Here is a 12,145-nt window from a genome sequence, read left to right on the forward strand (position 1 = left end):
ATTGACGGTTATCCCCCAGCTTCTTTTTTCTGCACAGTCCAAAGACAGGTCTCCAGTTCTTCACCCCACATTGGGGTGTGCAACTCTGTCGTAGTCTTGTCAGTTTAGATAGAAGCCAGTAAATGAGGATGTGAGGAAAATGCTGAGACTGATTCTGATTAATCAATAAGCTTTGTGAATGTCAATGCATTGGACACTGTTTATGCCACATGGCCAACTTCTGTTTTTTACATATATCAGGGACTGAATTTGGGGGTCAAAGTGAAAAAAACTAAGAGTTTGGCTGTGAATCTCATGCCACTAAACCAGAAAGGAAATTGCAAGGATGCGAGCACTGTCAAGGGAAAAATGGAGTTAGGGGACAGAAATGATCTTTATACTGACAAGAAATAACAATAAAGCCAAAAGAGATTGCTAACAGTTAAAAGTAGGACAAATATGAGACAAAGCAGCTGAGGAAAAGGAAATACTGCCTCAATGGAGAAGATAAGATAGCAAGACATACAACCAAGATGAATACATGAGGCCCTGGATACTGAGAGATGCTCAAAACTTTGAATGGCAGAGAGGCAAATGTCATTTTGCGATGTAGCTTTTCTTCAAATTGAACTATTTCCAGAGATAGAAGACATTTAGATTAAACAAAACCAAACCAAGAACAGCTCCTACCAATCCTGAAGCTCATCTATCCCAAGTCCTTCCTGTTTTGTTGCCTAAATAAATGGGAACAACACATAATGGCTAGTACTAGACACAAAAAGATCTATTCTGGACCAAACCCACTTGGTGGGATTACCAAGGCTGGATTTAAGAAAGCTGAAAAAGCAAATAAAAGTAGCTGTAAAAGGAAATTTCAAGGATTGCTTTAGAAGGAAGAGATCAACTTCTTATCAGGGGCAGCATGTTAATAAAGGATAATGATAATGTGCTTTCTTCACACCTTGCCCCTGATCCGTTTCACATGCACCACACGGTACCCATTTACCTGTCCTTAGGAATGCCCCATTCTTCTTAGAAAGTTTCATTTGCAGACACATGTAAATAGTAAAATCGTTGCCCCCAATAACACCTAGAGATTTTTTTATCTAGTGAAGTTTTTACTGATGAAGGATGCTCAATTAAGTTCTGAAGACTGAATTCCTCCGACTGCTCCCAGTTTGGGTACAACATGGCTGAAGCAGTAAGAATCTTTGAAAGCAATCTTCACGCTGCCACTCTGCCTCAGATCTGCCTTACAGGAACTCCAGTGCAAAATGATACAGTATGTAGCACTCATAGCATTTCAAATCTTGAAAGCATTTAACAAACAAAGCAATTACGAGCTAAAAGTGGGGTTCAGTTTTGATAGCCCATTCATGCCTTACCTTCTTAACTGGCATAGCCAGTACTGGCAATGGTAATGAGGGTTCTGTGATAAAGGAACTCAACCAGAATCCCATACGCACTTCACATGTATCAACAGTAACTCTGTTGTCAAACCCAGTTCAAAAGACAATGCCAAACTTATGGCTGAAGAAGACATCTAGCCTACTGAAGAACCCTACCCTGCTGGGATGCACTTCAGTCTGTTGTGAAGCATGCGAAGCTTTGTGCTGACCAACCTCTCTCAGGGTAACTTTAATTACTTCAGGATTTTGGACATCTTCCTTCTATCAAAGCCTTGCCTGAAGGAAAGTGCAAGTTTTTTTTTCAATTAACAAGAAATCTGATGCCAGTATTTTTTGTAATACTCTCCACAAATACTTGTGCACTTCGCACATTCCCATCCCACAGACAGCAGAGATGGGAGTTCGATATAGTGATGACAAAGCAGAACACACAGTGAATCTTGGGCCCTGCAACTGGGATCTAATTTATGTAACTGTGCGGAGGGCTTCAGGCTGATTTGAACCCATACAGTCAACGATTAAAGGAATCTTGCTAAAGGAACAAGTATTGAATCCATCACATACCTCTGAGAACAGGCAAGTCTGAGAAAGTGTCTCTGCTTTGCTTCTGGTTGTAATAGTCCACACTTTTCAGAATCTAAGCTGAAACAAAATGATATTGAGAAACCTGTGTTTCATATGAATACAACCATTCTGTTCCTGCCTTCAGCTTAAGCACTTACCAAGGGTAGAAGCTTGTAGAGCCATTCAGGATTATACAAACCCTTCACCACAGCGCCCTCGCTGCTCCCTTGTGAAGATCAGCCAATCATGCACTCAGGATACAAACCACAAACCACGCAGGAACTAGCAGACACGGCAGCTCAGAGAGTTGGGCGTAGGGCTTAGTTAGCACAGCATGGTTTTGCTTTGCTCACTGCCAAGGTTAAACCCGCATTCAGAATAGGTTCTGCAGTTCTGTGCTCTAGTTGCACTGAACAAGGTCCCATGTATACCCCATGACATGCTCATTCCTCTGGCTCTGACCACGTCCTACCTGTTGTAGAGACCATATGCTGTGCAACATACATAATCATTCAGTTTGACATATAGGAATGAGATCCCAAGTGTCCGTCTTGAAACTCTGTGCTTTTCATACTACAAGGCATCAAAATGGCAGTGCATTGCCTATGTGCTAATCTGCAGGGATGTCTCCTGCCAAAATTTCTCCTTCAGTTTGGAATAGTCTATACCCAGGCCTGACCCATGTACAATACATGTGAGTGTCTGTGTAAGTCTCTGCAAGAGAGAGCATGCAACCACTCTGCACTGGGGTGGATGAGACAAGAATCAGCCCCACAAAGTAGGGATTTTAGTAGACTCTGAAATGAGCACAGCTTGCCGATGGGTCTGTAAATCACGTGGCAATAGGGTGCAAAGAGCTCACTTCCTGTAAGCCACAGTCTAATTGGGGAACATATGCATTCATTGATGCATCCAGTTCAGGCACTGGGGGGTTGGGGCGTAGCCTTGTCCTGGAGGCCTGGATGAGGGGACCGAGGGAAAGGAGATGGTGCTGGAGATTGACAGTGGTCAAGGCTGGTTCTGTGGTAGCTTGTCACTACTGAATTTCTCTTTTGCTCAGGTTGTGAAATGATGGATAGTAAAAAACAAAAAGCAAAAAGCCCCATGAAAATAAAAGGAAAACCATAAAAGCAGAGGCCTCTTTGCCTCTTGTTTGACTGAGATTGAAACACCTGCCAGAGCCCAGCTATCAGTCCCTCGCCATGAGAATGAACAGGACAGGGCTCCACCTGCCCCTGGCAGCAGGTCTGCTGTGGTTGGCAAGGCACAGGAGGGCTAGAACTCTGATTGGCTGAAAAGAGAAAAGGGGTGGGTCTGGGCAATTGATTGACAGAAGCTTTCAGGGTGCAAGGCATCACTGTGTAGCCAGGCCTTCTCAGTCAGGAGGCGAAGGTGGGACTTGCACAGATGATTGACAGCTAATTTGAATGGGGGGAACTGGTAGAGAGCAAGCATTCTGATTGGCTGAGGAGACAGAGTGGGGTGGGCCTTTGCAGCTGATTGATGGCAGTTTGAATTTTAGGCAGGAAAATGATGCCCAACAGTCGTGGCAACTCCAGTTCCCTCAGGTAAAGGGAGTTGAGCCTGGCAGCAAGGGCCCCAGCCGGAGGTGCTGCATGGGCTGAGAGTGTGGGCAGGCGACCCCGTGCGCCCACAGCTGACCAGTGCCCATCTGCAGTTGGCCCAGGGAGCAGCCAGGGAGCGGCATGAAGCACAGATACCCTGCCCAGAGCCCTTGCTGTTATGTGCATGGAGGCGGCAAGCAAGGATTGCCCCCCTTGCCACACCTCATCCTGCTGCTGGGCCCAGACATCAACTGCTACCAAGGACTGGCAGGTCCAGTCCTTCCCTTCCCCCTCACCTCCCTTCCCCTCCCCGGGAGTGGTGTCATGCTCTGTACAGCAAGGTCCTGCCCTTTTACCACTTGGACAAGCTTATCACCCTCTGCTGCTGTTGCCTTTCCCTCTCCAACCCCTTTCCCTGTGGCATGGTGATGGCTACCCCAATCATCACGTGGTAAAAGCTTGACGAAAATCAGAAATACCAGAATTTCTCAGCCAGGGATCCTCAGATCTCTGGATTTCTTGTCATCCTGCTTCACTTGTGCTTCAGGGCTGTTTTCTTGATGGGGCTTCCTTGACATGGCTCATCACATTTCAGGGCTCATCAACCATTTGAAACTTGGCCACACACAGCCCTACCTTCTAGCCGGGAGGGGTAAATCTGCTCTTCTTCCTACCCTTCCAGTTGTTGCTAACATTAAGGCACAACGCTGCAACCTGGAGGGACCAGCTCTATTTGTCCGTCTCACAAAGTAGTACAGATATGGTGACAAAAAAGACAGGCAGATTATTCAGCTGAAACATTTTGTGCCAAAAAAGAGTTGCCCATTTGAAGCAAATTTGCCAGATTATTTCAATCAAAAAACACCCCTGAAGATTCCATACAGTGGAAACATTTCATTTTAATGTCTTTTTTAAAAAAAATATAAAAACCTTTTATTTTTTACATTTGCTTTGATGTTATTTTGAGAAGTTTAAAACCAGCTAAAAAACTCTTCAAAATTAAACTGCTTTTAAAATTTCAGGTCAAACGAAACATTTTTTTGTTTGACACAAAAGTAAACCATTTCAACTTGTTGGTTTGCCAAAAAGTCACAATATTTTGTTTGGAGCTAAATTAAATGCATTTCTTCCCAATACTGTAAGTAAAAGAAAACAACTCCCTCCCACTGCCCACCCCCAGTTATTTGCACAGCTGTACTAACACTAACCACAGAGATAGCTGGCTTAGGGAATGAGAAGCAGAATGTGAGAATCAAATATTGATTTCTTGCTTAGTAAAACAATAGGCTAAATACAAACCACAACTTCATTTACATGACATTATATTTATGATATTACCTAACAAAACAAAAGACAGGAAATTCACAGCTACATCCAATTTTAGGTACTCAGCTATGAATTCTCCAGCTTTATGGTTCAGCTTAACATGAACTGTGTTAATGTACATCATTGCTTTTGTTTTTTGGGAGAAATAACTTTGGCAAAGAGGACATTTTAAGTTAATGATCTGCATTTAAATTACAAATCATTAAGTGTGCCATCATTTTCATTAGGTATGCTACTCTTTCAGAGATGGACCCAGAGTACTAAATAAATAAGCTAGTCCAAGTATTTTCAAAAATTGCATTGTAGAAATGTATGGCTAAGAGGGACTTCAAAAGAACTCTTGGTCCAACTCCCTGTATTGAGGCAGACTCAAGTACACCTACATCATCATATAGATCCAAACATCCTATGTAGCCTTGTCCCAAATTAATCCCTCTGGAAATCCATGACATTGCATTATAATGATTTTGCACAACTAAAATATTTGGGGGCATTTAAAGTTAGGGGGAGGTCTATGCTGATACTGCCTATGCTGTGCCTGTAAATACTTATGTGCCTGCTAGGCATAGAGGCAACTTCAAGCTGGAACTTTTGTACATTTCAACATCAGTACATTACCCTTTAAAAAAAAATGTACTGAATGCCTTTCTTGCTTGTCATGGATACCAAAATCAAAGTTTTAGTTCTAAGAAATTCAGGATGAATGAGGGAGGATCCAGTCAAGGAAAAAAAAAGACACTGGTGCTAAGTGTCCCGCTCAAGCTAGTTATGATTCCAACAGGGTTATCTAATTGACTTGCGAAGAAACAGATCGATATGTGATGCTATATAACCAATGTCATGGTGCATCTCTGCACCAAGAGAGAAAAAGAAAAATACACAAAGGCAAAAGAGAAATCTCATGATTAAAATTTGTAATAGCTTCATTGAAACACATTATAAAATCAGTTTTTTCTCTGCAGGAGTGAGACAGATAAAAATTGACTCCATTTGAAGTACAAACAACAAAGATAGTCAGGGAGTTATAAAACAGATAGCACCCTCCTTAGAAAGATTTGTCTTTTGCTCTCAGTTCCTAGTGCTTGCAGTGATCTCTCTCTCTGAAAAATCTTAATTAAACCAATACATTTTCCATCTTAGGTGCTTGAAGATGTGCACACTTTGATTAAAAAAGGTTAATTATCATCTTTATTTAAAAAATGAAGGTAGTAACATTTTGGTGTTTTGCTTCAAATTTGTGTCTATCCTTGTATTAAAAAACCCCATATGAACCAATCAGGAATGTGATGGGGGTCGGAAAGGAGAAGGGTGTTGGTCGATGGGAGAAATAAGGTGGAAACACACACATTTATTATACATTTTAATATCTTGTCTTTTGAAGTTGCAAAATACAATTATAGGCTGGGTGCCTGTCAGGGCTTGAAATCAATTTGATACACAACTGAGGCAGCCTTCACTGGTGACTGTCAGGAATTGTACAAAGACCAACCCACCCTACTGCTAACTAATGAAAAGTAGGGAGGGGAACAGAATCATCTTCTAAAACTGTGAATTGACAATTCACAAGCATTATTTAAATCATTTGGAGGCTGCATTCCCTTTTTATGCTATTACTGCATCAACTAAAATGCACTCCCCGCCCCCCCCATTGTGTACGCCAGCTGCCAACACTAATGGATCCAAGCTGATCAGTATAGAAACAATATTCTTACAGTTTAGTGGAGAAGTCCTCAAGCATGAGACGTATCCTTTCTTATTCCATAGTTCCATATATTGTACTGGCAGTGCAATCTAGTTTTTACTGGCTCAAGCCTGGATCTGGCATTTGAATTTAGACTGCTTGTTGTATATGTGTTCAAACATGCTTATTATAGAGATCATACAAGACACCTGAAATCCTGGTTTAAGAGTAGAAAGTATTGTATAAGTGTATTTAAACTTACTGGTTAATAAAATTTGCTGTCCCTTCTCATTTTAGATGTCTTAACACTAATATATATTTTTAATGTATAGAAGTCAAAGGACTTTACTAGGATTGCATCCATTATTATGTACATGAGTAAACAGTACAGAAAGGTTAGGTGGCTTGCCTAAAGTTAGTAAATTATTATATTTTCTCATGTACAACATACATTTTTTATTCCAAAAAAATAGCTGCTGGAAATTGAAATGTGCATTATATGTGATATATACTGTAAGAACAGTTTCTGCCAGTTACAGGGCAAACATAAAAGTAAAATCTGCACACAACTCACAGGGAGCAGAACACAGAGAAGATCTGGCTGCCTAGTGGCTGCTACTTAGTTACTTACTACAAAGATTTTTTTACTCTTCATTTTGCCTTTCAAAAACAGGGTACATATTTTATTCTGGGAGATGTAACCAAGAAGATATGGGCATGACAAGGGTAAGAGTAGAACCAATCTCATCTTTTTATTTTGTTGCCATAATGCAGTCTCCCTTATCTGTTCAGGACCTCCATTTCATGCTAATCACCTCCATAAGGTAATTGAAAAAACATTCTTTTCCATCCCCTTATTTTTGGGGGGTTTGCTAACAAACACGCCCAGTCCCACCTGCCCTATGTAGATGTGAAACTGAGAACTACACTATATCAACCTATTCCTTTACCATCAAAACTAAGTGGGTAATAAATAACATGTCTTCCTTATACTTTCCTATTTGCAGAATTGTGGTGGTTTACTGAGCTGGAGCTTGAAAACACACAGGCAGGGACTGCAGCACGGAAACCCTCTGGTATCTCTTATTAACTTTATAAACTGAACTGCTACTTATCATATCCATGGCATTCAGGAGGCACATGAAGAACCTGGTAAAAAAATATTCTGATGCTGAGGTAAAAGTCAGGGAAGCAACTTCTAATGACCCTTGGGGCTCCTCTAGTTCGCTAATGTTAGAGATCAGTGACCTGACGTACAATGCAGTTTCTCTTCTGGAAATTATGAACATGATATGGCACAGGATGAATGACCATGGAAAGAACTGGAGGCATGTGTATAAATCCCTCACACTCTTGGATTATCTCATCAAGAATGGATCAAAGAAAGTCATACATCATTGTCGAGAGGGCTTCTTTAACATTCAAACATTAAAGGACTTTCATTATATAGATGAGGATGGAAAGGATCAAGGTAAAGGTGGCTTGACAAGTCCTGTCAATTAAAGTTAAGAAGGTGCTGGTGGGATTACTTAAATTAATCGCTGAAGGAAAGATAGCAAGTAATTATAGCTGCACCTAAGAAATTTAGAAAGAGGATAAGGAGGAGCAATTTACCATCATATCAGCAAAAAAGTATGCATAAAAAGCACCTTCCTAACAAATAAAATCAAGGGTAAAATCTTAGATCCATTGACTCTGATGGAGCTAGGATTTCACTTCATGTGTCTATGGACTAGTGAAAGAAGTTTAAATACAATGTGGGGTGAGCTGAAATGCTGGAACTGATAGAAGATTTACATGCAGTTGGCATTTCTGAAAAATGGTGTGATGAAAATAAGTAGTCAGAAACCATATTTTCTGGTTGCTGTAAAATATACATTAAAATAGGGTGAGTTGTAATACTCAACATAGGACTTTTCAAGAGAATTTGTAGATGAAGTGCATGAAATAGCATGTGTGAGTACAGAAGTCTCATGTCATAGATTTATATGACCACATAAATTAATATTGCTTCTAAGTGCCTCATAGTAACATGCCAAATGTCCAACAACTGGGAGGCAAATGCTGAACATGAATAGGCACTGTAGTTTCTGAAACTGATAGGTCTCATGGCCAGTAACACAGGACTTAGCTCTGTAAAAAAATGTGACTGATACACTAAATAATGGTGACAACTATATAATTAGGTTTGACATTATTACAGTGGAGAATTCAGGTCAGTTTCCACTGAAATTGTTCATATTTAAAAGTAAAGGTTTGACGTTTACCATTTCCCATCAGAACTTACATACATTGTCTCATCGCAGGAATGATGAAAAGTGGAATTTGATGGCTTAGAAAAATGGTAATGGAGTATAGGAGCATTTTAGTCAGTGGAACCTGTGACCATAAATTCTTACCATATGACATCTATGAAGTGACCTTTGGGAAAAGAGTTGGAAGTCAGACTCCAGTGCAGAGTAGGAAAGTGTCCATATTACAAAACAGCCACCTAGTTTCATACCAGTTGGTCCACTCGCTGGTGATCTGTACAGAGAGATCATGGACTGAACAGAGGCCATAGTAAGTGAATCTATCATTCAGCTCTAGCACTGGTTCTTTAGGGCATTATTGATGATACACCTGCGACCCAGTTTAGGAATTTTGTTCTGCCCCTGTGCATAACACCTATTCTGGACATAAATAGAGGATTTTCCATCTGGTACCTTTTATGAAGACTCTATCCTAAAGCCAATTCTAGTCTACTGCAAAGGATGAAACTGGTAAAGGATCTGGGAGTTTTATTTAAAGAAAATGAGTCTAATCAGCCGTTAATATGTGTGTGCATGTGCATGTGTATGTATGTGTGTATTATATGAGAGCTAAAATCAGGATGTGGAAATCCCACCCTAAAATGACTTAGGTCTTAATTGGAATGAGGATTATTTACATAGGACATGGAATTCCTCATCAAGTAACTTTGCATTCTGGGGAATAAATACATGGATTATAACGTTATGTACAAAACTTATTCTTGCTGTAGTGATCCATGAAATTGCAGTTAATTTTGCTGAAATGGACCATTATATTTTTAAGCATAAGTGAAAGAAAATGAGAAAGAGGAGATAAACTGCTAGAAGCTGAACTTCAAACACAAAATTAAATTATTAGTAAGAATGTAGTACTGTTGGGATCTGCATGAGCTGGTAGATGAAGTTACTTGTTTGTTGGCCTTCAGACCCAACCAGACATACACCTTGCCATAATAAATTAAATGAATTATTGGTGGTGATAGGCCTGTCACATCGGACAATTCATGTCCCTATGTGATGCATGTGAAAGTAAATTCCAGCTGATACAAGCTTAATGCATCTCCTACTGACTTTGTGATGCTAACTATTTGTATCTGTCCCACAGAACAAAATAATCACATCATGACAGTACATCATGACACTGCTATAGTTCAATTTTCATGTAATGATGTTGCTGCAGTGAATAATGATGTGCTTCACCTTACACTAATATGAAATTAAGTACATTCAAGACCATTTCATCATCCTACAAGAAGCTGAGGGTCACAAGCTCAGACTTATAAAAACTGGAACTGTCCCTCAACCATTTAGGATTTCAGTGACTCTCTTAACTTTGTGGTAGTATGTAGGTCAACCTATAGACCGAAACCTAACAGGCTTATGCAAAAATCAGTTTGCCGTGCCTGGACTCTCCAGTTTGAAATAGTTATCAATGAATAAATAAAAGGAATAGTGATATAAATACAGTAATGCATCCTAACACTGAATTCTTAAATGTATACGTCTGTGTAAAATAGATCTTGAAACACAAGCAGAGAAGATATGGACAGACCTCCACCATTGTCTCTCACCTGCTATTATAGGTATTCAGGTACATATGTTAAGGTCTCTGCTCACACTAAAGATTAAGAAGAAATATTCTTCTGCTCTCCCATTTCTACAGTATCTGTCAGTATCAGAAGGAACATCGTGACACTTAGGCTTTAGTAAAGCTGTAACAGGATGCCAGCTCTAAGTGTGTTTATTTTTTTGGACAGGAAGTGCTTTCAGTTTCATCACTGTAACAGCTTCCAAATAAATTCAGGTTTGTGCCTCTCCTAAGCAGAGCAACCACCTTTGTTGCATTCATTCCATTATTCCTGGTAATTTAGAGATATTTATACAAACATGCACAAACTCTAAACACAGTACATATTTAAAAGAATTTCATAAAGCATGGTTCTTTTTCTGTCTAGACAAAATCATTTAACAGAAGAACCAAATTCTCTTGGGAGAGAGATCTTTAATTCTTGGCATTTTGGAGCTGGATAATTTTTTTCAGATGCTGAAGAAGAAACATGATTTAGCATCTGTCTTTTTCATCATAACTCATGTTGACACTACATACAACCAAATCCACATTTTAATGGAAGAACACTATGCATTTGTGCCAGAAGTGTGCTCTAATGTCACTGTTTTGCACTGCTGTACAGGAGGATTGCAGTTTATAGGTTGTAAGGCCTGGTAGCAACATGGAGTACCTCAATGTTCTCCTTGTCTCAAAAGAGGTAGGGAAGAAATCTTCTTCCAATCTCTCTCACCAAAGGAAAAGTTAAGAGAACAGTTTGCTATCTTTCTGCAAAGGTAGAAAGTAAAAAGGAAAAGAAACTTTTCAAAGATCACTCCCTAAAAATAATCTTCAGTAACTACACAGGCAGTTTCAATTTTTAAGTAGCTGAAGAAAAGTTAAGTCTAGTAAAAGACAATGCTTTTATTTCCTGGGTCATTGTCCTATGGTTATAAACCAATTAAGCATTCTCAGGTACTTTGCATATTTTGTAGTTGCTGAGGTGTGTGACATTCAACTGTACCTCAGGACAGTTTTAGATAGTTAATTCTCCATAGGTTTACCAAATGTTTCTCACACTGGGCCTAATTTCTTTAACAGGTTATCACGTGAGGGAAAAATCCAAGCAACTCATTGCCTTGTTAACAGATGAACAATTGCTGCATGATGAACGTGAAGTAGCACGGAGGACTAGGCGTCGCACCTCCCAGGCAATGCTCGTTCCTGAGGATGCTACCACCAAGGACTATTCACCAACAATGTCTGTCTCTGAGCCCATATCAGAGCCTCCTGGTTCAGAAAATGCTCAAGGTAAAGAGCTCAGCCTTAAACTCTAAATACATATGTGTCAAAAGCTTTAGACATTAGTACAGGTGGGACTTTGCATTATCAAAACAATGTGAAAAAGTATACCATAAGGAAAGATGAAGAACTTAAGAAAAAAAAGGGTGATGAGGCAAAGCATGAAGGAGCAAAGTGATGCATTCATTCCAGTACTTTTCATTTACCAATTTCAAATAAAATTAGTTCTCAAATGGTGGGGTATTTTAACCTATTTCCCAGTAAATATATCTCCTTTCCAGATAAGTGTCACAGTTTTTAACAAAGCTTGGTTTGATTGAGAGTCTTTACTCAAAACTGAAATAGCAGAGCGTATGAATGATCGAAGTTAAAGTGATTTGGTAAAAGTGCATAGGAGTCCCAGGGCCCTGTTGCAGGGTAATTTTGGCCAGTTTCTGGAGCTCTTAACCCCTGGATTGCCTACATATTAACATTGACACCTG

The 12,145-nt window shown here is 39.8% G+C and overlaps 2 protein-coding genes across 5 annotated transcripts in view; one reads left to right on the forward strand and one right to left on the reverse strand.

The window, feature by feature from the left end:
• The window catches only part of GRAP2 (GRB2-related adaptor protein 2), a 70,847-nt gene extending 66,323 nt beyond the window's left edge, over positions 1-4,524 (reverse strand). For 2 of the 4 annotated variants that reach the window (XM_019515153.1, XM_019515152.1), the window contains exons 1-2: positions 4,154-4,524; positions 1,953-2,030 (exon numbers count right to left, since the gene is read on the reverse strand). In XM_019515153.1, the coding sequence (XP_019370698.1) occupies positions 1,953-2,030; positions 4,154-4,212 (137 nt within the window). In that variant the 5' untranslated portion in view covers positions 4,213-4,524. Of the gene's footprint in view, positions 1-1,952; positions 2,031-2,110; positions 3,599-4,153 lie in introns of those variants that run through there. The other 2 variants (XM_019515155.1, XM_019515154.1) reach the window with 2 other exon arrangements.
• A 1,959-nt stretch (positions 4,525-6,483) lies between these two features.
• The window catches only part of ENTHD1 (ENTH domain containing 1), a 120,053-nt gene continuing 114,391 nt past the window's right edge, over positions 6,484-12,145 (forward strand). The window contains exons 1-2 of the mRNA XM_019515156.1: positions 6,484-7,995; positions 11,463-11,672. Coding sequence (XP_019370701.1) covers positions 7,647-7,995; positions 11,463-11,672 — 559 coding nt within the window. The 5' untranslated portion in view covers positions 6,484-7,646. The remainder of the gene's footprint in view (positions 7,996-11,462; positions 11,673-12,145) is intronic.

The sequence above is a fragment of the Gavialis gangeticus genome, unplaced genomic scaffold (genome assembly GCF_001723915.1).
Source record: "Gavialis gangeticus isolate Ggan-Ray unplaced genomic scaffold, GavGan_comp1, whole genome shotgun sequence".
Taxonomy (NCBI): Eukaryota; Metazoa; Chordata; order Crocodylia; family Gavialidae; genus Gavialis; species Gavialis gangeticus.